At 41.1% G+C, this 26,478-nt stretch overlaps 1 protein-coding gene across 3 annotated transcripts in view; it reads left to right on the top strand.

Moving 5' to 3' along the window:
- col18a1a (collagen type XVIII alpha 1 chain a) overlaps positions 1-26,478 on the top strand; it is an 85,345-nt gene that overhangs the window by 57,233 nt on the left and 1,634 nt on the right. For 2 of the 3 annotated variants that reach the window (XM_071897806.2, XM_078286129.1), the window contains 37 exons: positions 2,060-2,086; positions 4,098-4,176; positions 6,695-6,825; positions 7,551-7,577; positions 8,121-8,327; positions 8,531-8,557; positions 8,813-8,875; positions 9,068-9,145; positions 9,269-9,319; positions 9,629-9,760; positions 9,912-9,974; positions 10,265-10,309; positions 11,259-11,390; positions 11,840-11,911; positions 12,369-12,395; positions 13,472-13,570; positions 15,236-15,271; positions 15,601-15,690; positions 16,558-16,584; positions 17,884-17,919; positions 18,543-18,602; positions 19,221-19,298; positions 19,607-19,642; positions 19,784-19,837; positions 20,072-20,143; positions 20,747-20,812; positions 21,432-21,462; positions 21,869-21,913; positions 22,046-22,080; positions 22,959-23,090; positions 23,475-23,634; positions 24,013-24,077; positions 24,307-24,435; positions 24,612-24,644; positions 24,760-25,128; positions 25,709-25,906; positions 26,152-26,267. In XM_071897806.2, coding sequence (XP_071753907.2) covers positions 2,060-2,086; positions 4,098-4,176; positions 6,695-6,825; positions 7,551-7,577; positions 8,121-8,327; positions 8,531-8,557; positions 8,813-8,875; positions 9,068-9,145; positions 9,269-9,319; positions 9,629-9,760; positions 9,912-9,974; positions 10,265-10,309; positions 11,259-11,390; positions 11,840-11,911; positions 12,369-12,395; positions 13,472-13,570; positions 15,236-15,271; positions 15,601-15,690; positions 16,558-16,584; positions 17,884-17,919; positions 18,543-18,602; positions 19,221-19,298; positions 19,607-19,642; positions 19,784-19,837; positions 20,072-20,143; positions 20,747-20,812; positions 21,432-21,462; positions 21,869-21,913; positions 22,046-22,080; positions 22,959-23,090; positions 23,475-23,634; positions 24,013-24,077; positions 24,307-24,435; positions 24,612-24,644; positions 24,760-25,128; positions 25,709-25,906; positions 26,152-26,267 — 3,128 coding nt within the window. The remainder of the gene's footprint in view (positions 1-2,059; positions 2,087-4,097; positions 4,177-6,694; positions 6,826-7,550; positions 7,578-8,120; positions 8,328-8,530; positions 8,558-8,812; positions 8,876-9,067; positions 9,146-9,268; positions 9,320-9,628; positions 9,761-9,911; positions 9,975-10,264; positions 10,310-11,258; positions 11,391-11,839; positions 11,912-12,368; positions 12,396-13,471; positions 13,571-15,235; positions 15,272-15,600; positions 15,691-16,557; positions 16,585-17,883; positions 17,920-18,542; positions 18,603-19,220; positions 19,299-19,606; positions 19,643-19,783; positions 19,838-20,071; positions 20,144-20,746; positions 20,813-21,431; positions 21,463-21,868; positions 21,914-22,045; positions 22,081-22,958; positions 23,091-23,474; positions 23,635-24,012; positions 24,078-24,306; positions 24,436-24,611; positions 24,645-24,759; positions 25,129-25,708; positions 25,907-26,151; positions 26,268-26,478) is intronic. The other variant, XM_078286130.1, reaches the window with a different exon arrangement.

The raw sequence follows: 26,478 nt of genomic DNA, 5'->3' as shown, positions 1-26,478 counted from the left end.
CACTCTTTGTTCAGCCACACTCACATTCTTAGGTTATCTTTCTCAGTGTATCTTTTCACTGTCACTCATGCCCATTCTAGTCACTCTCTTTCTCTCTCCATCTCTGTCCTTCTGTCTTTCAGTTATTTCCTCCATCTCCTTCCTCCTCTATGGTTTTGTCTCTCTCTTTATCTACCTTTGCCTTTCTTTCTTTCTTTCTTTCTGTCTTTCTTTCTCCCTCTCTGTCTGCTCTCTGTCTCTTTCACACTCACACACAATCACTCTCTACGCAGACACCCACTCACTTCCTCCGCCCTCAGAGATAGCCGTGCAGAGTGAAATGTAGCACAGCCTCCAACCTGCACCACTGCTGTCCATGCATTCACTCCCACTCACGATTATAGTGGAGAGTTGGGGAAAACCAGATGTCAATTGGACTCGATTCAATCCAAGCCAGAGGCCCCCCTGCCCCAAGGCTCTGTTTTGTTATTTTGACTGGTTTCTCAATCAGCTTTATAACATAAGCATGTACAGGAATTGGCGGGGGTGGAAAGAAAGTTAGATGGGGAGAAGCAGACGGAGGGGGCGGGTCCATGGTACCTTAAACAGGAGGTTTCATCTTCGCCCTGCCGCATGATTACCGCACTACTGTCTGCACTTTGATGCCCTGCCACTTTTATGACGAGGGGCTTTCCGTCTGTCCGACAAGCATTTATTAGCATCCTATGTAATGTGCTGTAAAAGGCAACAGCTGGTATCAAACACCTTGTCTATGTTTTTCCACCCAGTGTGTATGCACAGGGAGTTTGAACCTACACTCTGTACGATTCTCCAGCCTCTGCAATTGGGGCAAGTCTGGGCAGAAACAAGTTAGAGAGAGAGAGAGTTGTACAAGTGAAACTTTCCACTGTGTCATCCTGGAATTGATGGTGATAGATGGAAGAGCTAGTCAGCCATCCTTAACAGCACTGTCACTGCTGGAATCCACTGTCCCCTGCATCGTGCAGCCACTAGGATTCAAACGTGATGAGATGCATGTTATTGTGCCAGGTTTGGACTAATCCTTGTAATAAGCAGTCGTTTCTGATTGTCCATTTGGAAGCCACACAGTACATTAAATCATATTTTCCCCCATAAAAGAAAAAAAGACACCAATTGCAGCGCATTAGTCAATGAAATAAAGGCTTTTTAACTTTTTTAATGAGTAGAAATTCCTGTATTTTTTTTCTGCTATGCACAGACATCCAAACCTTCAATGATCACAATTACACCAAGGCAGTGCTTCCCCTCTGAGATGATTTGTACATATTTTCTCCCATTAGTGATGTGATCTGGTTAAAGGCTAGTGCTCAGATGTGCAGAACTCTCCTTTACTCACATGCAGTGGATTGATTTACTCACTAATGATTAAATGAGATATTAAGGATAAAAATAAACCCACATGGCGATAGTTGAGTCAAAATAACATAATTTAATAGAATGCATTTTTATTTATTTTCATTAGAGCATGGGGAAATACCCTTGTAGCTAACAGCCATTGCATTAGGACACAAGGTTCTGTTTGCAGGGAAGTGTAATGTTTCCATACAAACACGACTTATTAATCCATTACATTTCAGAAACAAATAAGCCATAAATCTTGACTTGGTTTAGTTTGCAGCAAATGAGCCTGTTCTCCTCACTGCACAGGATTATTGCTGTAATATCTGATGGCTCATAGAATTTGCAAAAGTTTTACTCTTGTGTGTGTGCATGCATGACTGATGAACATCAATTCTGAAAAGGAACTTCTCTTTTACTTTTTTCAATGCTAATTACAAGCAGAGTAGCCAGCTGATTGGCCAAATGGCATTTTTTATGATTTTTTTTGCATTCAGTATTTATCCAATGTTCAAGTCTGACAGTGTCTGGAAAAAGGAGATAGAAGGTGATTTTTAGATTGAGTGGTATTTTTTTTAACCTCTTTATTCCAAGTCTGGATCCTCTCTACTAGGCCAGAACCAACAAGAGTCAGACTAACAAGAGTCAAACTTTGGTGGCGCATTTTAGAATCAACCAGGCTACTTTTCTCTATCCGCAGGCTGACCCCAGAAAAGAGCGAATCCCAGTAAGTTCCTTCTGTAATGTTTCATAGGGCATGCACTGAAAAACACATGCTGCATTGCTGCAGACATGGACTACGCTCATTGCCGAGGGAGCTGCATACCTGATCTTAGATTCAGGGGGTTGTGTGGTTCAAATCCATCAACACTATGTTCTAAAGACTGGAGCCTCCCTCCCATCATTCCCGACTATGATGGATAGATGAAGGAGTGAACAAGCAGGGCATTCTCCATCACATTGATACATATATCAACTTAGAACCAATAATCATCCGGCCAAATTCTTAGCATAGCCAGTGCCACACAACACAGTGGGGAGAATGGTTTCCCAGAGAGGAAACCAGTTAATTATCAACGTCGGCTGCACTTTGCCCCTCTTGCTTTGCTCCCCTCCCACATTCCCCATACCCACTCCTTTCTTGAATTCCACAGGTGACTATTTGAGGTGTCACTTGTGAAGAATGAGCTAAAAAAGGGGGATATTTGTGTTATCTCCTCCCCCTCCCGCTCTTTACCCAAAGGCGGTTGGGAGAGCAGAGGTGACCCTTTCCTCCTCCTCCTCTTCTTCCTCCTCCTCCTGCATGTGCTCCTGTTCCTTTTCTCAGTCCTGGTGTGTTTTTAGTGATGGATTGTTGTCTTTCCTTTGTGGACACATGCACAAATAAGTAAACGCATGCAAATATGCAAACACTTGTTTGGTATTCAAAATGTGCACACACAGTCATGCCTACTGTGAAGGGTACACACAGGTGTGCACACTCACCTTCTAATCCACACATTTAAGGTGAACTGAAGTGATGTCTTTGTGTTGTTTTTGCATGGGATTTCTCATAGACACTGGAGGTATGTTGCAGACTGATGCGATGGACAAAAATGAGAAGAGTTTGGAAATATTTTGAACTATTTTGACGCACAGTAGCTAATTTGAATCATGGAAGCAGTCATGAATAATGCAGTACAAAGGCATAATGATAGAGAGGCACTTTCACTCATTGAGCAATGTATCATCCTCTGAGAAAACTGCTGAGGGTGGGGGGCGCACACACACACACACACACACACACACACACATACACACACACACACATCCTGCCCTAAGCTTGACACCTGTTATTTGATCACGGGGCTTTACTAGTTCAACAGTGCATGTTCAACTTAAAAGGGGGGATGGGTGGTGGCGGGGGTAGAGTGAACACACACACACACACAGACACACAAACTTCTACCAATGGAGGTTATGAAAAATATAAATATAAAGCGCAGAATTTTAATAAAGATTTTCTTTATCATTTGTATTGCAAAATGGATGCAATTATTGCATCCATATATAATAATGTTACAACAGCGTAATGACATCTTGCAACAGCAGTGTAGATGAGTGTGATAGAGGGGGGGGGGGGGTTGCGAGAGAGAGGGGTGAATGTGTTTTTGGTCCTGGTTTTATTCCCCAAGAGCTTTAATAAGGCACTTAATAAAAAGAGGTTTTGTAATAGGGGCCAGACATGAGATGTCTTACAGCGATTAACACGTATGATTACCAAGAACAATTACAATAAGCCAAAAAAAACAAAACAAAAAGAAACTGCTCCCAAAACTACTGAGGGCTTCAGTGTATTTTGGGTTTGTAATGCACGACTGAAGACTTAGAGAGTCAACTCAAAGTGGTCTCTAGAGCCGGGAGACTGGTTTGTTAGTGGTATGAGAGCTCTGGCTGCACAAAAATGCATAAACATTAGCACAGTTTAATGGTAGCATAATGGTAACAGTGCTGAAAACATGAGTCATTTTTGTTCAGGTTGTCTGGCATTGATATTATCAAGCATTACTTTTTCCATGCAGCGACAAGATTGTGTTACTTCAGTTCCCTTTTCAGTGGGGAGATACCAGTAGAAACTAGCTAGAGCACAAACACTGCCTAAAAAGGCATGCACTCATAGCACTGTAGCTTCAAGTAAATGTCATATGTTGCCCTTTTTTGACATTTTTCTCACATATTGCTTGGTTATCTTTCTGCAGACTACTCCCCCATCTTCTCGACCCATTCAGCAGCCACCAGTGACCAAGAAACAAGAGCTGTCCATAGAGAGAGAGACAGGTGAGTTTACCCGGCTAGAGGAAAACAACACCAGACGTAGCATTTTATGTATTTGTACGTATATTTTTTAACTGAGGATCACAGACAGCACTCCAATCAAACTTTACTGCTGCCATAAAAAGCTTTAATTGGAGCGCTGCGAGTCTGCAATTCTTGATTATTTCTACACTGCACTTCTGTTGATTCTGATTCAGCACTGAGTTTGACAGTAAAAAGAGAAGATGAGTGTGTTTTTTCTATACAGGCCTACTTAGGAATGTTTTCATAGACCCCTCCGATTCTGTCCCTTGCTGTTTTGCAACTGTCACAGTCTTTGATAGATCTATAATGTCACTTTAAAAGATGGAGAAAATATGTTGTGTTTTCCACATGCCGACACGAGACTTAACTAACCTGATGGAGATGGAGGAGAGAGATTATGACAGAACACAATGTTGCAGAGTTCATATTCCCTGAACCTGCATAGCTGAACTAGTCATTGCTTGCTATATAAAGATTTATAGACCCAAGTCTCCATCTAGTGGACAACAGTTATACTTCAACTTGGGGGTGAGAATTCCCTCCTTAGGGAGGCATATTGCTTGCTGTGTGAACTCTAGAATAATAACTCAGATTTAGTTTTATTTGGAGTATAAAGATGTGCAACTTTTCTGTAAATTCTACCATGCAGGGAAAAAAAGACTCAAAGAATAATTGAATAGATTCATCACTATCTTATTGAATGATTTAAGCCACACTTTTAATGTGCAAGGTTTTTATTTACTGTGTATTATAATTTACAAAAGGCAGCCTCCTGTGGAGAATGGGCATGGAGAGATATGAAAGCTATGTTTGTTCACTTTGTTATTACTGCTGAACATTAATACACAATAGCCCGTATAGATATCTGTCAAAACTTGTCATGTGCTGAATTGTTTTGATTGAATTTGATTTCCAGAATTTTGTTGTCACTTCAGTAGGCCTACTTTGTGTAGATCGCAAACAAAATAAATCCAAAATATTTACATTCTTCAATTATGTTGTAGCAAATAAAAGTGGTTCAGTGATGCACAAACATTCACACATGACTGTTTGTTGACCAAATAAAGCACCTGTAACTGATATTCCTCAGTATTCAGTAAATAGGGATTTGGGATGGTTTCTTAAATTGTGGATTGTGGCTATAATACCAGTATTTAGTCCAGAAAATGAGAATATTTTTGAAACGCTATAATGTCAAGTCCCCCGTTGGTTGTAGAGTGAAACAGCAGCATCTCAAATACCACACTAAACCAACAAGAACCTGAAAAAAAAAGTTAAAAAAAAAAACTAAATGGACAAAATGACAAAACAGCTTACCTTATGTCCTGAATTATTAAAGCGATGGACTCAAAATAATGTTAAATCCGGAGACTTTTTTAACAGTGTCTTTTGCATTGTGTTCAGCAAGTGACTCCCGGCAGGTTTCAGTTTCTGTGGAGTCCAGGCCCGGGCTTCCTGGGCCAGCAGGTGGGTCAAGGAGAGTTTACAAGACAGAAGCAAGGGAGCATCCAAATCCTCTGCATTTCCTCTCCTCCCTCCTTTCTTTCCACTCTTGGTCCTGATGTTCTGCCATCTCCGTATACACTCCTCATCCACAACCGCACATGGGTTTAAAAAGCATGAAGCAGATATAAGAATGCATGCGTCTGTCTACCCTATGCTTTTGAACCCATGGAGGGTCGGTGGACGAGTGTGCGTTTAAGGCAGAAGGATGGAAAATTGGGCCATTCAGGCTGTAATACCCTGAAAGAACAAACTTGTTGGGAGAAAAATAGAAGAGCCCAGTCCAGAGAGGAGGAGAGAGAGAGTCGAGGAGAGAAAATCAGATTATTCAGATGCATCCCTTAAGTTTTACTGGTCCTTGGTTCCCTCTTGGAAAGTAAATGACATGAGACTGTGTATGTGGCATGGTTTGTGTTTGACTGGTTCTGGGAAAAGGGTGGGAAAACCATTTTAGGGTAATCTCAACGGAAGAAATGCAATGACGTTTTGTTTTTTTTCTTGAAAATGAACTACTGGAGTACAGATTCCATTTCTCAGTTGCTTTACTGAAATGTTCAAGGAGTCTCACAGTAGCGGCCATCATTTTGCGGTGCATGTCAACAGTGTTGGAGATGGTTGATCTTTATATAACTATGGAAGTATCAACACTGGGTTCATTTCACTCAAGTTCCACTTAAAGGGCATCTTGCTCGATGGGAAGAATTTAAGGTCAAAGTGGGTCATACCAGCAAATATTTCAGGATGGTGGTGCATGCAGGTGTGGGACTGCGTATTCAATTATTGCTTCGACCTCGAAGCCTCCACATGGCCTATAAATTACAGCGGTGCACACTGGGATACTCTCTCCAACAAACAAACTAGTCCATTTCCTCTTCTCTCGGGAGCAGGAAATGTCCTGTATGTTGTTTGGGATCTGGGATACAATCGTTAATCATTTTTGAATGGTCTTTTCATGAGGGTAATAATAACTCTGTCCCTTTCCGTTGTTTTCCAGGGCCAGTGGGGGCTAAAGGAGAGAGGGGTGACCGAGGGGATAGAGGAGAGAAAGGAGAGAGGGGTCCTATTGGGCCGAAGGGAGAAACAGGCTCTGGCTCCAGCTCACGGGGTGGAGCCCGTGGAGAGAAGGTTCGCACCTTTTTTTTTTTTGAGCTCTGCTTTGAAAGTCAAAGGAATACACACATTAGACTTGGAATATCTGGTATACAGTGTAAGAGTTAGGGTGCTGCGACACTGCCTGCTTGTTCTTCCACCTGTCCACCTTTCTGAAGGCTGCCACTGGGCGGGGAGCTTGTTGGTAAAGGTGTGAGCAAGGGCAGCTTCAATATCAGTGACATCAAGAATGCACTTTGATGAAATTTCCCTAAGGATGACAGGAACCACTAGAGGGAGCTACAAGTTCTAATTTTTTGCAAGGATATGTGGTGTAATATATTTATATGGGGTGGAACCAGTGGGAAGAAGGTTCGGACTGGGATATATATATATATAGATATTTTATATCTATGGACATGGATCTATGGATTTTTTATTATATATTGCATTTTTTTTATTGTTATCTACCTACCTCATGTTGTAAGACACATGTGTGTGTGTGTGTGTGTGTGTGTGTGTGTGTGTAGCTATATGGTAGAGCACGGCACTAACATTACAAAAGGTCAGGAATTTAATGGTGAAAATGTATGCGCTCTTGTTAGTGTAAGGTGGTTTGGATAAAATTGTGCTACAAATGTAAGATGGCATATGTTACTGCTTACTGTTGAGTGGTGTTTAAAGTCCAATCACATGGCTAATGAGGACTATTGGAATTTATTTTCAGCACTGACATTGCTGTTTACTTATTATATTTTCAGGGAGAGCCAGGAGAAAAAGGACTCAAGGTAAGTTTCAAATCATCTCTTTTTTTGGTGACTCTTAGTAATGATAAACTCTCTGATTCGGGGCCATCAGTAACACAGTTACTGAGGTGGATATCATGCACTCACAGTTTTCAGTTCATGTGCGACCCTTGACCTTTGTCTCAAGTCCTCTGTGTTTTGTACACATTTTTCATATCATCCACAGATAGGCTTCTTGTAGAAACAGAAGAATGATCTATGTTTGTGATATTAATGTTTCTCAACTGTTGGGTCATGACCCAATACTGGGACAGGATTGCTACAACAACAACTTAGGGAAACTATTTAACTTAATGTATGACATCCTCATGGTAAAAACATCAACACTCAACACCGATACCAATGGGCACCGTATCCAAAGATATGGAAAATCTTCAAAACTTAGATTTTTTCCTTGATTTCATTTCATTCCTTCTTTTAATTCCAGTGTCACATAATAAAATCATTTCATTCAACATGTGAAGATATGGGGGAAAGGTCTTTGTAGAGTTAACCCTAATCAATCTGATGGTCATGTCTCTCCAGGGCAGCGCAGGGTTTGGCTACCCAGGAAAGAAGGGAGAGCCTGGCCCCGCAGGGCCCCCTGGACCTCCTGGCACTTCAGGGCCCACAGCCGAGCTGTTGGAGCGCAACGATGGCTCAGTAGTCCAGAGGGTAGCCGGACCCCGAGGACCAGCTGGACCACAGGGCGCCCCGGGGCCGCAGGGATCACCAGGAGCTGATGGAGAGCCAGTTAGTAGACAATATATTTTTTTTTGAATCACCATTGTGGTCTTGATGATTTAGAAAACATCACTTGACTCAAGAATGTATGTGGACTCATGTGTTTTGCTGTCTTTGTTTCTGGTGGGTGGGGTCATTCCTGTTCTCTTTGGACAACTTTTAGTTGTACTGTTTTCATTTTTTATTTTGATTGTCTTTCTCTCTGTCTGCAGGGTGATCCTGGTGAGGATGGAATTGCGGTAAGTGTTTTTTGTGTGGGATGTGCTAAAAAAACAACAAATACAAAAACCAGCATGCTGTATTTCTATTCATAGCACTGTCACAGCATCGCCTGCACACTATCAAGAACACTGATTATTGGCAACTTGTCATTTGCTCATCAGATGGCCATGTGGTGATGGAATACAATAGTACTATTCCTGTCCATATTGCTTTTGCCAAAAGGAGCTGCATGGCATCTTATATTTCTTTAACATTATGGTTTTTCAACCCAGGGTGCTGTTGGACCTCCAGGTTTCCCAGGAACCCCAGGTGACACCGGAGCCAGAGGAGAGAAGGTAAGATGCACAATTCATATGCACAATGGACAGAATGACAAGAAAGGAATGGAAACAAATATGAAATAAGAGGGAAAAAACATACGCATATGTAAAATACCAGAAGCAAATCATTTTAGAATGTAAAAATGACAAGTAAGCCCTGGATCTGTTGTTGAAATCTAATGTCCTAATGTGTCATGGTGTGTACAGGGAGACCGTGGAGACGGCCACCCCGGCCCTCGGGGACCCCCAGGTCCTCCCGGACCCCCAGGATCAGGATCCAGATCTGTGAGTCAATATCAGCCTCTGTCACATGCTGCACGATGTTTAGGAAGAACTGACCTGTAATCAGACCATGTGTTGGCCTGAAGTTTTTGTTGATTACAATTAATTTCAAATCCTGTGTTTCAGACTTTTGTGGACATGGAAGGCTCAGGTTTCCCAGACTTGGAATCTATTCGGGTGAGAATCATTGCAATGTTGAACGCTGGTCTCATCAGGAACAGAAGGTGTAGTAGGTGACATCACCTGTGTTGTCGTAAGACTGTAATCATCGACATCAATCCAAACCACAAAGAAGATAAATCATTGCTGAATGTCATTTGAAATACGACTTGGTGAAAATTTGTTGATACTTGATTCTGTTGAAAGAATTCCCAACACTTTTTCTGCAGAGTTAAAACAGTGATTAGTGTAATTTTGTCAGTAAATCTTATGTAAAAAAGATTTAAATCGTATGGATCCAGTCAAGGTTTCTTCTTCTTGATTCAGGGGCTGCCTGGCTTACCTGGGCCTCCAGGTCTCCCTGGTCCTCCCGGTCCTTCTGGTCCCTCTACAACGGGCACAGCAGTGAGCTCCGGGGCGTTTGGACCGCCAGGACAGGATGGAGCCCCTGGTCAACCTGTAGGTGTCAATTTATTCATGTTTTAATACCACCAAACACCACTAACCATACATTAAATCCTCAAACTGTCTGTGTAGTGATGATAACGATTGTACAACCTAACCAAATCAATATTAGCTGTATATTTGAACCAAATCTTTGGGCCTCCAGGGTTTGCCTGGTCCACCAGGTTCTGACGGCCTTCCAGGAGCTGCTGGTCCCAGGGGAGAAAAGGTACAGTAGGACTGAAAGTCCTTTTAAAGATAATTGTTTCTTTCCTGAAGACTAATGTCATTTAATTTACAAAAATAATCACTGTGTCACTGAAATATCTTGTAGAACGTGTTAGCAACTATAAACCAGATTCAGACTCTACTGACAACCTTCCTAGGACTTAAGGTTTAGTTTAGTTCAGTTTGCTTTGTGATCGTGTTTCTCAGTGTTCATCATGGAATCTGCATGCGATTAATCTCTTTCATTGGTGTTTCTTTTAACACATGTTGTCCACCTCTTTTCCACACTAGGGTGATTCAGGTGAGCTGGGTCTGCCAGGAGCAGTTGGAGAGAAGGTAAAGATTTCTGTCTTTATTTATTTATTTTGTTTCTTTTTTAATTTTACTTTGAACCTGGTGTGGTTAGACTGTGAGGTTTACTCCTTGTCGTTGAGACCAGTAGTGAGAAAATTATTTATTTGGTGTAATCTAGTGAGGAAGGTGTAAGGCTAAGTGTCAGTGGGTGTGTGTGTGATTTTGGGACAGCAGAGTGCACCGTTTGAAGGTGTCACAGGCTTAATTCAATGAAACAAATGTGAGATGGTGTCCACTTGATAACCCCAGTGACTATACCTGCTCTCATCCACCCATCCTGTTTCTAAAGCCTTTCCGCTTCCTTTCATTCCTTCAGCCAAGCTCCTACTTTTCTTTTCTCACCAATCTGCTGCCTCACTATTCACCCTCCTCCTCCTCCTCCTCCTCCTCCTCCTCCTCCTCCTCTCCTAAGCCTGCCCATCTGCAGGTAACTGGCTCCCAGCACGGCAGCCATCAAAGGGGATTTGTGTCTTATAATGCTATGCAAATATGTTTGTCATATTGTCAGCTACAGACTGACAACTGCAGACTACAGATATGTTTAATCTGAGCGGTTGTTGTGGTTTGGTTTTTAACATGTGGTGATGTCTGTGAATTTTGTGCCGTAACAATGAGCATGGGTGTGTGTGACATGTTGTTCCATTGTCCTGTGTACCTTTTTAGCATGGTTAATGTATGAGTAATAACCCCTGTGTGACACAGGTATTGATAGTTTGTGTGTGGGATACATCCTTGGCAGTGAATTAGATAGACAGACACAACTTCAGTCAGTCAGTCAATCAATTAATCAATCCATTCATCCCTGGGAGGAAACTGGGACTAACCACCAACTACTGGGAAGTGGAAAGATGTGCTTCATTGTTGAAGACTGATGTGACTATTTCATTATTTGTTCATTATTATTATTAAAACTGATTGTCCCACCTCACAGGGAGCTGCAGGAGATCCCGGCTTACCAGGCCGTCCAGGAGAGAGTGGATTGGCTGGCCTGCCTGGACCAATGGGACCAGTTGGACCAGCTGGACCTCCCGGCCCTCCTGGACCAAGTTATCGTGTTGGATTTGTAAGTTCTTTATAAACTACAAGTCTTTGTCAGTACACCTTATGGTAGAGTCGACAAAGCTCAGGAGAAAAGACCTGTTGGTAATCACTAGGGTTAAACTAATATATCGGGCCGATGTTTGCCTGTTGTTGAATATCAGATATCAGTCATTTGGTCCACTGCTGATATGATGGAGGTTCCTCTCTGACCACAGCTACATTAAAAAGCCTGTAAAACCTTATAAGCAGAACAGTGAAGCTGAGTTAGATTATTAGTTTGTTGATTTGTTTGTGCAATGATAAAACATGGACTGAAGAGAGGAATACATGTGCTAATAAGATAAAATAACAAAAAAACAGGCAGCTTATGAAAACATCTAAACGAAAGAAACAAGAAAAAAAAAATCACCCTTATAGCTTTGTCCAAATTGTGTGACTGTATGACATAAAATCATTTGTTCGTGTTTGAAGGATGACATGGAGGGCTCTGGTGGAGTTTTCTCCAACGGACTTCCTGGCGTCAGAGGACCTGAAGGAAGACAGGTTAGTACTGCTTATTGAATTACTAAAGAAAGGTTTATGTCCCTGTGGAAGAAGAGTTACATCACTCACTATAAAATGTACAGACATGAAGGTTTTAAGTACGAAACAGTTCCTCTTCAATGCACTCAATTTCTTTGAATGCAGTTTCTTAATGGCCAAATTACAAGCCAGAGTGGGTCCCTGATTCCAGATCTGATTGATGGTTTTTAGTTGTTTGGCATACTGTATGCACAGTATTTGTCTGTGCAAATTTTAATATGTAGATGGAATATTTTAATTGCCCATTGTCACCTTTTAACCTGTTTATCTTGTCTTCTTCGTATCTTTAACTACAAATGTATGCAAAAACAATTGTTTGTAGTAGGGGGCTGCTTCTTCAGTCCAAAAATTCATACTGCAATAAGGCAAGTTGAAGATATATCTTGTGAATAACCAAGGCACTCTTTTGGGCTTTCAGGGTCCCCCTGGTGTGCCTGGACTGCCAGTAAGTACTTGAGGATCTGTCATAAGTGGGACAGATGAGACATGAGTAGACCAACAACTGAAAATGTTCATAATGGTCCCACAAACATCAAGTACAATTGATTTATAAAACCCTTTCAACAAACAGGTTCATCACAAAGTGCTTTATAGTAGATTTATCCTTGCTGCTGTCATCCACACACATTTCACCTGCTCCTCTTCAGAACCAGAGAGTTGGAAAATAAGGACAATAAGAAAGATAAGGTGAAACTTTATTGATCCCTGTGGGGGAAATGAGATCCTTGCAGCATCAAAAGTGATAGAATTCGGTAGGAAAAAAAGACAATAGAATATAAGCAGACATATAGAATTGATAATAAGCAATAAAAACTGTAACAAATATACAATAAAGCAATAGAATGTAAACAATTGTGGGGTTATATAAACTGGTGATAATGTAAACACGTTAAGTATCAGTGGGAAATAGATGGGGAAGAAGTATAGATTATCAACATGTATTGATTAAATTACAGTTGTTACTGCAGTTGCTTAGTTGCTACAGATGCTACTAGCAGTCACAATTGCTTACTTAAACATAGATTACTGAATTAATAATAACTGCATGTGAATGCAGATTGTTAAAAGCATTGAATATTTCAAGACTTACATAACCAGGCACGTTGATCAAGAATACTTTCTTATTTGCTGCATCGACCGGAGGAATGATAACATACTTACACTCATACCTGGAATTTGACATTACAGTACATTACAACCCGTCTTTCACTATTGGCCACTGAGCAGCTCCACAGGAGCGCCCAGGGATTAAGTGTCTTGTTTAAGAGCACTTAATTGTTGAAGGAGCAGAAGGCATTCCAGGTTCACATTTCCTTCCAGGTATTCCTCGCTGGTCTGGGAATTCAAATCAGCAATCTTCTGCTTGCTATGTCACACTGTTTGCATGTCGTTTGACAAGAACATCCTTGCAAGGTCAAAATGTGAATTTTACAGAATCATGTTTGATCATGTTCAGCTCATTTCTTTACTGAAGTTTTCTTGTATTTTACTGGAATGACTTGAGTGTTTTGAACTGTGCAGGGTAAAGCTGGGTTGCCTGGCATCCCGGGTCAGAAGGGCGGCGAAGGCCCTCAGGGACGAGACGGGCGGCCGGGGCTGGATGGCTTCCCCGGGCCTCAGGTAAAAGCCTCCCTTCCCTCTCCCTTCTCTTCTCCATCTGGCACTCTGGCTCCCGGTGGCGGATGCAACAGTCCATTCATTTCTCAATCAGACAGGACTCACAGTGGTTACAAACAAGCTTTAGTGTTTGTTTGAACCTGTATGGAGGACCAGATGCTTGGGTTTGCCACATTACACTTCAGATAAGGCAAGCTGTCAGTCACAGAGACGTATACTAAATTCACTTTACTTTCCTGTGATTGTATAAACTTTATGCCGCTCTTTGTATTGTCCTGTGTGTGACTTAACACCAGGGTCAGAAATTAATGGAGGCTCGGGGCAAAACATAAAATTCCCGTGAAATTAAATGAGGGAATGACCCTGATAATTAGATGTATGTTTTTTGCATTTCACCCTTATCACAAATTTTTTTCTCACTGAGTTGTCAAATATTCATGAGTGAATGCGCCCGCTGTGCCCCAGGAGCCATCATAGGTGATTCATGGGAGCCTATGACCAGGAGATCCTTCTCAGTGCATTCTGAGCGAGAAAAATAGAGCGTTTTTTTAAAATTTTTTATCAGAAAACAACCGAGTGCGCAGCCTGAAGCAGTAGAAAATGTTGGCACCACGCAGCCAGCAGTAGAAGAACCACTGCGTCAACAAAAAATAAAACAACCAATATCATAAAAATATAATTGAGCGGAGGAAGATGGACTGTTTGGGAACAGAGAGGGGAAAACGACACTATCGTCTTCCGCAAGGCCTGCCACAAGTTTGCAGCAGTGGGAAAGACATTAAAACAAATCTTAGTGGTACAAATTGAGTGTATATTTGCCAGTATGCAATATGAATGTATTGTTTCATAGTTCAATAAATTTGTCCTAAAAACCCCCCTAAAAAAATCAGTTCAAGGGGGTAAAAAAATGCCTTCTGACAAAAGTTAATTTCTTACCCTTAGTAGACTAAAACTATTCATAGGAAGTATTTGCAAATATTACATTAACAGGATTTATGATTTGTTATGTAAACTTACACACATCAATGTTCTTCTGTTTATGGAAGTCTTACATCTAGTAGCCTAATAATGTTGGTTGCACTTTTTCATCGTTTGTCTAATTTGACCTTTATTTTCTAGGACAGTAATGCTCTTGCAATAGCACAATGTACAGTTGATCAGTCATTTGGTAGATTTATCTATTTGCTTTCGTACTTCAGGGTCTTATGCTGAGCAGAAAATGACTCAGTCCCACAAGAAAGGCAGGACAAAGTGCTGCATTTTGGTTTATCTTATGATGATTATAGACAGTACAGCTGCTTTTCAGTGTGTGGTTAGCACTGCAGATCAGAACAGAGATCCAAGGTACTCTTCATGAATGAAATTTAAAATCCTTTAATCCAGCAGCTTGTTCTGTGAACTGGAGAAACGTCTTGTATGATACCATGGAACAGTTGCTTTTATTGTGTTGTTCCTTGATGAAGGCTCAGGCTGAAATGTGTTGGAGTTATATCCTGTTCAGATTACAGGTTATAGCCTTTTTAACTTCATTCAGGATCCTGCTGTTTCAGTTCCATTTCAAGAAGGGAGGAGGTGGTTTCCCTCGTCCTCGTTGGAACTTTATGGACTTATTCATGACTTTCACTGTTGTTAATGTATCTTTCCTCTCATTCTTCTTTAATTTTACAGGGACCAAAGGGTGAGGGAGGCGACAGAGGAGAGAGGGTGAATATTGTTTTTAACACTGAATAACTATTCAGTCATACAGTATGTTCACCACAGAGCAATCAATGCTGATGATCCAATCTTGTGCTGAAATAAGCAAGCCAGACAACCTCTGTATTTGTAATTTATAATAAGTTATTTAAGCTCTTAGACCTTTAAAGTCTTCCAGAACACAAAAAGTAAAATCAGCTAATTTGTGTCTTAACTGACTGCAAATCCCTAAAACTGGACCAAACTTGTCTCAGATTCAACATTAGATTCATTTCAGGTATTGGATGTATTACTGGGGTGTCAATCATTAATATTTTGTGTGTGTGTGTGTGTATTAGGGTGAACCAGGCCGAGATGGAACTGGACTCCAGGGACCCCCAGGCCCGCCCGGATCCCCGGGACAGATCATCTACCAAACATCTGGCGGTGTAAGTCTCACAAAAGCACACACACACAGGCAGATATGCATATAGTCAAAGTTAGAGAAACCGTGATACCAACACTGCTGTTTGAAATCAGTCCAATCACAGACTTGGTATCCGACAGTTTCCTCTATCTTGAAATCCAACGCTGAGAACCACGAGTAAGAGGTCAGAATTCAAGGCAAAGCAACTTTATTTGCTGCCTTTATCGCACATAGAAACAGCTTAAATATCTCTAAGGATAAACTTAGGTTATATCTCAACATGATTTATGTAATGACCTGAAGCTTAAGATCTGAGTCTAAAGTTAATGTTCAGTGAAAGTGATGGGTTGGATCAGTGTGTCAGCTGATAGTTTCAGTTTATTATTTATTTATTATGATTTGGTATTGGCAGTGAAAAAGTGGTACATTATTGTTGTTGCTGTTACTCCTGTAGTAATGCATTATTTCGAAATGACAAACCACCGGCTGTTGGACTGCAGAATTGCCATTGACTATCTTGAAGGGCAGCTTGACTTCTGTCCTCTTGTGAAATAAAACATCATATTTACTCCACAGGCCATAAACATTATGACAGCAGTGAACGCATTATTTTCATGTATCTCAAATGGTGTGCTTATTACAGGGGTTACAGGGGTTCTTGTAGGGGTTATCTGCCATATGTGCATGCAGACATAACACAGCTGATTTGTATGATCAAGGTTTTCATCAGTAAGTAGGGTAAATCAAGTGTTAAATGTTTACTCTTTGAAGTTTACTTTGATTTTTGTCCTGCTAATTTGGCATGCTAAGCTGTCCATAGATGTTCTAGTTTTGTATTAGCATATTATCTTCATTAATTCGTTCTTTAATTCTCTTTGTGTCCCTACAGCATGATGTTGGAGGTGTTGGGCCTCAGGTATGTGTTCATGTCTACATATTGTATGTTCTGGTTGATTTATCTGTGTGTGATTTGTGTGTCTAAACAGGACTGCATAGAGACACACACAGGGTTTATAGGTATTCATAGGATGCAAAGGCTCTCTCTTTTTAGTTATGTAAACCTTTTGAAATTTTCTATTGTGTCGGTATCTTGGACAATGCACATGCATGAGTAGTTGGGAGCCTATCCAGTTATATCTGTATATGTATTTGGTGTAACTATCCATAGCATTTAAAAAGTCCTGTACATTACAATGCGCTTTCTACAACATTTATGATGTTGATCATGCACTTTTACTGACAGAGAAACACCTCTCAACCATGATTTATAGTATATGGTGAAACGTGTAATTACCTTGTCCTCCACGCTGTTCAGTGGTAGTAATTATGGAAGCGCTGTTCAAAAGATTATTTCATATTACAGCAACACATCAATCTTGGCTTGTTAATGTTAATTTGACGCTTTTAAAAAAGCATATAACTTTATTAGAAGGTAGGAATATTGTTATTAGCATGTGACCTTTTGAGAACATGACCACAGAACAAGACCGACATCTGTTGCCATCCTTACATGTAATTAATGTCAACTGTATACATTTCATCTACACTGAATGAAAGCTGCATTTATATGACAACCAACTTTTAAGAAATAGCTCAGACCTGCCCATCGGTTCCGGTATAAGTAGTGTTATGATTTCCGCCTACATGGTTGGTACCAGTACTGTCACTCAGAATGCTGATGTAATGAAGTTATTATAATACATTAACGTGAACAAACATGAATGTATCCCAATCCACACAAGTTTATTGTTATTTAAAGTTGATATAATGCAATAGTGATTCAACTTATACCCAGTTCATGAAAGCTTTTACATTTGCTGTTCTAAACACCCGGCAGTGGGTCAGTCTTTCCTGGTAAAAGTCCTTTGCCGCACAGAAAGTGATGCGTTTTACGTTTCCAGCAGCAGCGCCACCTACAGAAACTCAAACTGCATCAAGAGAAAATCTAAGGAAAAAGACGTCACAGTACTGGACACACTGTTTGATTGACAGGTGATCTCTGGGAAGTGCAGTGCAGAAACACCACAGTAATGAGCGCTTAGCAACAAAGATGGCGCCAAAACCAACAAACAAGAACGTTGCAGATTCCCACTTTAAAGGAATCTTGTATTGTTCAGTTGATCTAGAGGATACTGTGGGTTTGTTGGGAATGACTGAATTATCCTTTACATGATTCAAGCATTCATTAATGGTGTTTTTTTTTTTTCCTGTACAGGGAGGACCTGGTTTACCTGGTCAAGCTGGATTCCCTGTAAGCCTCTCTTTTTCCAATTCACTACATGTAACATAATATTATCTGCTTTACATCCTATAACCATCATTATAACCATGTGGACAATATTAATCTTTATTTTCCAAATCTGTCAGGTTTTAATGGCTGTTATTCTCTAATGTAGAAGATCTTCCACACACACAAAACACCTCACATAGCTAAGTTATACAGGCGTAGAAGAAGAGACCTCTGCACACTCAGATCAATGCAAGATTCATGTCTCTCAAACAGCCGTGATGCCTCAGGATAGCTCAACAGTAAATTATCCCAGAAGCAGCCCTTCTACAGCCGTACTCAGCAGCCATCAAACACTCATCTGAACTACAGTGGCACCACTCTGACACTGCACCTACTCCGAGACTTACATAGCCCGCAACATCTCATGCCATAATTTCCACACTCAGTATCTGAAAGAGAACAGGCCAGTGAGACAGCTGGCCCACTCAGCAGTTCAGAAACTGTATTGTACCGACACTCAGAGACTAATGGGATGACTGACTGTGTTGGCTTGAATTGATCTAGAGGAACACAGATCTATTATCTATTAATCATCTGTTATTATTCTATAAAATTAGTCTCACACATTTTCTATGTCCTGCCAGGGCCCTATTGGACCAAAGGGTGACAGAGGGGACGCAGGCCTACCAGGCTACGGAGTGAAGGTAATGACAGAATTCCTACTCTTTCATTGCCTTTCATATTCTTCTCTACATTTCCTTGACATGCTGTATTCCTTCCTGATCCAGATCCAATAGCATTTACAAATACATGTTATGGTTTTTAAGAGGAAAGATACTAAGAGCGCTTCAGGCAAATAATCGTAGGTGCTCTTGGAGTCCAGGAATTGTACCGGAAAGAAAGAAAGAAAGGAAATATTGTGATTGTGATACGTTCTCCTAGCTTAAAAAAATCTGAGTCCAGGCAGTCATGTTGGTTTGAAAGTCTTAAATTGGAGCGAGCTAAAACCAAAAAAAAAAACTGTGTAGGTTATCAGCCTCTGCCTGTCTCAGGGTGTTTGAAACACAATGAAGAACAGACCATTAAATAGACTGTGTGTAACAGGGAATATCATAAACTTGCCAGTATAGCGAAAACATCATTCATTCATTCATTCATTCACCCATTTGTTCATTTTCTCATTAACTCGCACAGTCAAACAGTCCAAAGAAACAAAAACATTTTTTGAAAGATAGAGGACATTTTCTTGTTCCTCTGCAACTCATTGTGTGTACAACTGCTGAATTGTGTCTCTCTTGTCTCATTGGTGCCGTGCTGTTCAGGGTGAGAAGGGTGAGCCAGGCTTAGTCATCGGACCTGATGGAAATCCTCTGTATCTGGGAGGGCTGGTGGGTCAGAAGGTGAGTCTCGCTGCTTATGACTTCTGTCTGTCTGTGGCTACTGGTCTGTTATTTCTCTCTCTCTTTCTCTCTCTCACACACACACACTCATATATGCACACACACACATGCACACCCCTCTCCTCTATACGCTGCTGTTTGTCATGTCTAAATGTTGTTCTCGCTGCCTGCTTTGGTCTGCTGTCTGCTCTGTTGGTTGTACAGTTGTTATTGCTTAAGCTTATTTGCTTGCTGTTCCTAAAGCCTGTGTAAAGTGTATTGTGACATGAACAGCATTTAAAAAATTTTTTTTTTCATCCTGTTTGTAGGGAGACAGAGGGCCTGCTGGACCTGTTGGACCTTCTGTAAGTGTTTGAGCGTTCAAACATTAAAGATATACAAAATAATATACTCTAAGGACAAAGACAGTTGGCCATTAGACTGATTTCCCACCATGTTCTAAAGTTGACTCACATTGTCTTTTGTTTCATGATTTTCCTGTACAGGGCCAGTACGGGCCTTCTGGTTTAAAGGGGGAAATTGGAATGCCTGGAAGACCTGTAAGTACTCTTTTCCTAGTAACTTATCTCAGTCAGAAACCTCTTGTCATAAAGTTTATATATTTAAAGTTAGAAGAGTTGTAAAGTTACATCTGGCTCTGCTCTTCATGCTGCTCCCTACACACTTTCTTACAAATGAAGTTATAGTTAAGTTTTATGTAAATACGTACATACTTTTTTGGGGATTTTGTATTCCATCCAGAAAAATATGAACCAATGACTCTCTCCCTTCAGGGCCGTCCTGGTGTAAATGGATACAAGGGTGAGAAAGGAGAGCCAACCACTGGTGGTGGCTATAGCTACCCAGTAAGTATTAGTCTTTACCTCAGTAGGCTTACACTTACTATTTACAGCTGCACTAGGCAAGATTTTTATGTAAAAATACACCTGTTTTATCGGCCTAAATCACAAAGTGGGGTTGCAAAGGGAATTCTGGTGTCTGGTAGTGGACACTAACTAAATCTTTTGCAGCCACGGGAAGTGAGGAATCAAAACTTCACTCCATCCAGATCGCATGCTATGCACAGTTTACTGACATTATGTTATATGGTTTCTGGGTATTGAAGTTCAAACAGTTTTCAGTTACCTCTTCTTGCCATTTGGAGCCGCCAACATGCAAAGTTACTTAAGTGTAGCTTTAAAAAAATACAGTATCTCAAACATGCCACTGTTTGCTAAGAAAATGCCCCAGGAGAGCTAATAACACCAATAACATACCAAGTTTTACTTCAGTGCCAGCAATCATTTTGTCAAATTATTCAAATGTGGGTATGTCTTTTTGGAATGAACCTCATCGGTTCTTGGAGGCCTCTTAGCAGCCTTGCCTCCTAATGAAGTGTCCTAATGTATATTAACCATCCTGACGCATATCAAACAGTGACAAAGAGTGAATAACTTTGTTTTCACCAGGGACCCCCTGGCCCACCTGGACCACCCGGACCTCCTGGGCCAGCCGTTCCCTTGGATCGCTTCAATGTGAGTACACAGGATCTTAAATCTCTTCATGTCCGCATCAGTGAATGTCTGTCCAATGTCTCTGTCTCAGCAGCACCAAATCCTGGACAGCTGTATGTACCAGTTAATGCTATTCGATAATATAATATAATTTACATACAGCAGTAGTCACAATAGAAGTCCCCCATTATGCCCATACAAGTCCCCTGTCATGCATCTATCCAGCATAAGCACTGCAGTTGACATTGCAGCTTGCTTTTTCACAATTTTTCAAAACAGCTCCTCTTTAAGTGGGGCAGTGCAGTTAAATGTGGGGCTTCTGCTTCTGTCTGCAATGTACCTGCATGGGAAACATGAAACATTTTTTACGTGTTAGTGTTAGTAGATTGGGGAATTAACACCAGCCTTGATTGTGGCTGGTAATGTTTTCTACTTTCCAGCCACTTAGGCAGGTAACAAGCCATTATTTGAAATTCCGGTTGTTTTGTAAAAACCTAGTTGGCTGCTGAAATAGTGAGTGGTTGGTGAACTGTGGGATTTGCTGGCCTTTGTGAACTGTAGACAAAACATTTCCTTTCCTCCCCTGGTTGTTAGTGCTGGAAATTGCCTCTCTGAGTGTTTTTTTTCCTTCTGTTCTTAGCGCTATGACGACACCTCAAGGAATTACCCAGGTATGCCCTCCCAACACACTCTGAGTTTGTTGTTTTAAAGTCAATACATAAAGCGCTGGGATGGAACTTCTTAAAGTGAAGGATTAAAACTGAGAAGTTAAGTAAATCTACCAGTCAAGGAAGAGAGATTTAAAAAGGGTTTAAACTGTCTGGAGAGATAAAGAGTTCTATCTTAATTTCAGTTTGATCCAGCTATCTGAGTCTGAGGAGGATAGACTCTCCATTGTCAAGAGATTAGGCTGTCAACTCGCACTAGATTTGAAAAATGTATTGATAAAACACACAAGACATCACTATCAAAACAGTGAGCAAACAGTTTTGCAGTGTTAATGACAGTTACACATACACATGTGGTATACTGTACCCAACTGTTTTGTACACATTTTGAACATTTTATTTTTTGTAGCAACTAAAGGGGAAAAAGGTGAGCGTGGACTTCCAGGGATCCCAGGTAAATCCTAAAGTCTTAATAAAATATGCATGCAGTACCAAAATCAGCTTTAAATACATGTCCTTTATAATATAGGGTTGCATTGAATTATTAATACTTGAATACTAAAAATACCTTTTTGTTCTTCTGCAGGATCAGCCTCTAGCTTTGATATTTATACACTGAAGGTAAGAATTTCAGTGGTGACACACAACAGACAAGTATTCCTGTGCTCCAAGTCATTTCACACTGTGTTAAATGCTTATGGAACGAGATTCATTCATTTTAAACTTAGACTGTGAGTGTGTTTTGCTGTGCCAGTAGTTTGACAAATTGTCAGTTGACAATTGTCTAATTTTGTTCTTCAACGATAAATGTTCTTTCAACAGTAAATTGAAAAAGCTTTAAGGCAGTGATGATTTATCCGAGGCCTACAGATAAAGAAATGTCCCAATGATCTGCCACTTGTGTGTGTATGTTTCATAGTTTGAATAAGCTTTGTCACTTTGGGTCTGTAAGTCTGAATGCTGAACATTTCATTGAGTTCCATTCCTTACTCTCAAGTTCTTTGCATAAATCTTGAAAGTCGATCATTCAATTTGGGACTATGGTGTTGTGTGTGATAATTGTATGAGATGTCATGCTTTGTGTCGTTATATGGAAACTAAAATAAATCATACAAAAAAATTTGGGACTATGGATCAGGCTGGGTCCGTGGGTCCGTCTGTCCGTCTGTCAAACGTGACGCCACCGGTCTGATTTTGACAAAACTTGGACAGATGATGCATCTTGACACTGTGTTCCAGTATTTAAAAAATTACACTGATTGGCCTAATGGGGATGCTATAATTAAAAGTCAAAATTTCAAACGTTGAAAGGCCATAACTGCAAAACAACTGGTCCAATTTTGGTGAAACTTGGAAAAATTATGCATCTCGTTACTGATTGGCCCAAGGGCTGCCTGCATCATTTTTGGGGGATGACATATACTGTATTATTATTATGCTATACATACTGTAGGTGGATAATTCAGTGTATAATGTTAAAACCTGCCTGTTGTCAACAGAACGAACTGAAGGGAGATCGTGGAGACGCAGGGGTGAAGGGAGAGAAGGGAGAGGCAGGCGGTGGATATTATGACCCTCGTTTTGGAGGAGTGCAAGGCCAACCAGGGTCTCCTGGCAACCCAGGCCTACCGGTGAGTTCTAGACAGTGGAGACATTTTTTTTTCTATCACATACAGTATATAGACATTAATAGGGGATACAGAGGTGATGATAGCACATTGGGGTGGGGGCCCAGAATCACATTTTGTCAGGTGGCGCAAAAAATTTCCTTATAAGTAGTATAAAAAATTGTCATACATAAATGTTCGTCATGAACAAGGTTGGTTATTTGATTTAAGACAACCAAAGCTGATTGTCATAATTAAAGGCAACTGTAATGATCTGTTTTTGTTTTTTTTCCAACATCAGTGGGTCCTATAGCCTTTTAATAGTTGTCATATTAAATAAATCTTTTCAGCAACTTTTCATTAGCATTTCAGTTTCAGTAACTTTCATTTCTCTTTCTTGTATGTTAGGGTCCAAAGGGAGATTCCATTACCGGCCCTCCTGGACCTCAGGGACCACCAGGGGCACCAGGGATTGGTTACGATGGGCGTCAAGGGCAGCCGGGGCCACCCGGACCTCCTGGACCCCCAGGGTCTCCCTCACTGCCAGGGGCGTACAGGCCCAATCACCGTAAGTAGAGGTGTTTCCTTGCTTCAGTGTTCTGGATACTTGTAAATCATACAATCATACTGCTGAAGTAGCTTCTAGAGGCTTTACAAACTAGACCAAATGTAGCTTGGAATCTTCTACAAAAGTGAATGAGTAACACTCACAACCACCATGGAGGTGCGCTTGTTTTTTAGCACCAAACTCTCCAGTGGAGCTGTTCAGTTGCAAACAGTATAAAACTGCATTTGTAACTGCAGGTGTGATTGTGTGTAATTGTATGAATGTGAAGCAGGGCTGTTTGAGAAAGTACCTGCATGCTCAGTAACCCCTCCCTGGATAAATAAATGCAAAAACAAATAATAATAATAATAAGTTGCAACTCTTTGTTTCCATTTAAAGCCATCAGTGTCCCAGGACCTCCTGGCCCCGCTGGCCCACCTGGAATACCTGGTCACTCCTCCGGGGTAAGTGTCATCATTGCATTGAAACAACTCTCATGGACTTTCAAATACTCATTTTTACTGTCAGGTTGACACTGCAGGGTAGGGCTGCTCAGAACTATTCCAAATGTCAGAGTGATTGTTCGCTAGGGTTTTAACACTTTACAACTGTGGTATTCAGAAGTCATTGTTTTTATTTATTTACTTTTTTCTACAACAAAAGCTTAATATTATGTGTATTTGTTTTCCCCAGGTTACAGTTCTGAGGTCATATGACACCATGATTGCTACCGGCAGACGCCAGGCGGAGGGCAGTCTCATCTACATCATAGACAAAGCCGACCTCTATTTAAGAGTCCGCGACGGACTCCGACAAGTCATGGTACAACATCTACAACCTTCTCACCCATGAAATGACAATGACATGCTTGGTTGCATAGAGGAATGTATATGTACTTATGTTTCATAGACTTTAATACAGTTCAGTCCAGATGATTCATTCAATGTGAGTTAAAGTATCACTATCAATATTTACTAAATGTGGTTTTCCTCACGCAGCTTGGAGAGTACAGTCCCTTCTACAGAGACCTGGTAAGTCTGAAAGTCGGAAAAATGAACTGGTATAAAAGTATTTTGAGGATTTATGTGGAGAAGGCATTCATTGACTATTTTGTAATTTCTGAATCTGGTTCTTTTCCATTTAAAGGACAACGAGGTGGCGGAGGTCCAGCCTCCTCCTGTGATTCTTTACCCCCAGTCCCAGGACCAGTCCCACAACAACGGAGCCGGCCATTACTCCCAAGGCGGCACTGCCACGCGGCCCATCGAGCCTCCGCCCCACCCGCCCCACCCGCCCCACCCGCCCGTAGAGCCGCCGAGGAGGGAGCCGGCCCACCCGGACCCCAGATACCCCCCGCATTACGATCCCAGGTTCCCAGACCCGAGGTACACGGGTCAGACGGACGGAAGAGTAAACCCCCAGCAGCCTGAGAACCGACACCCTGTGACTCCCCAGCGACGACCCATCCAGCCCGCACCTCAGCCTGCTGGGCATGTGCACACATCAGGACCAGGAGTAAGTGTCTTAGTTGTGTCTCAGATACATTTTCCTGATTAAATTTTTAGGACTGGTCAGAACTAAGTGCTATATAAATAAATAAGTAAGTGTTACATATAAATAGATAGTTATTATCATAGAATATTCAATTGGTAGCTAATTTTATCATTACCATCAGTCATGTTTTTACTTGAACTGAATAGTTACATACTTCCTTATAGTTAGAGCAAGGTTCATGTCATGTGGGCCCATGAAACCAGTTCAGAACTCATCACAAAATTACAAAAATGCTTGGTCATCAGTCTCAAAATAAGGCTGCAATGTTTTCATTCATTTCCTGATAGCCGCAATAATCTGAAAACCTCTTCTCCATAATATGTGCCCCTTCAATCTCAGTTTACCTTAAAATGAAACCATAAAAAGTCATTCAATCATAACCTGCTCCAGACTGATGTTTAACAAGATTTACCTGCATGCTTGTATGCAGCATATAAACATATACTATCCCCCAATAGATTCAAACAAAATAAGAATACAGTACAGAGGGAAAAGGTCAAAGAAAGGCTGTTTTTTAATGGGAAACTGTCTTCTTAAACAGCTCCACCTCATCGCCCTGAACGCCCCTCAAAGTGGGAACATGCGAGGAATTCGCGGCGCGGACTTCCTGTGCTTCCAGCAGGCGCGGGCCGTGGGCCTGAAGGGCACCTTCAGAGCTTTCTTGTCCTCCAAGCTTCAAGACCTCTACAGCATAGTGCGCAAGTCAGACAGGGACAGCCTGCCCATTGTAAACCTCAAGGTGAGTTGCTGCTGCTGGGGAAGTCGCAGTATTACTACATTACTACCTCCTCACACCAAATTTGTTCAAATCCTTTATGCAATTAGTGGAAAATTCTGAATGAAATGCTATTAGGATTCTTTGTTCGTGATTGTGATAATGATATGTTGTCACTGCGTTTGTCACATTCATCTCGCTACTCCATGAGAAAGATATTACACAGGAGAAATGAAGTTTTACTCATTGTTATATTCTTTTCCATGCAGGACCAAGTGTTGTTTAGCAGTTGGGAGTCCGTCTTCAGTGAGAACGAGGGCAAAATGAGGGATAACGCACCAATCTACTCCTTTGATGGTAGAGATATCCTCAGGGACAGCGCATGGTGAGTTTTTGTTTGGCTGGGTGTAATTTTGCTTGTACAAAACTCTTACCTTTAATACAGCCTCTGTTCCGTGCACTGTGTATTTAGCTGTTAGTGTATTAGTAGCTTTGTTCACTTAATGATATGAAGTTGCTTTGTTCATACTCATGGTTACAGTGTATTTCTTTTGTGTGTGTGTCTGTATGTTTTCCATGTGTTCGTCCAACAATAT

This window comes from Centroberyx gerrardi, chromosome 10 (assembly GCF_048128805.1).
Source record: "Centroberyx gerrardi isolate f3 chromosome 10, fCenGer3.hap1.cur.20231027, whole genome shotgun sequence".
Lineage (NCBI taxonomy): Eukaryota > Metazoa > Chordata > Actinopteri > Beryciformes > Berycidae > Centroberyx > Centroberyx gerrardi.
Note: the sequence above shows the minus strand (reverse complement) of the source record. Positions and strands in the feature narration are given on the sequence as shown.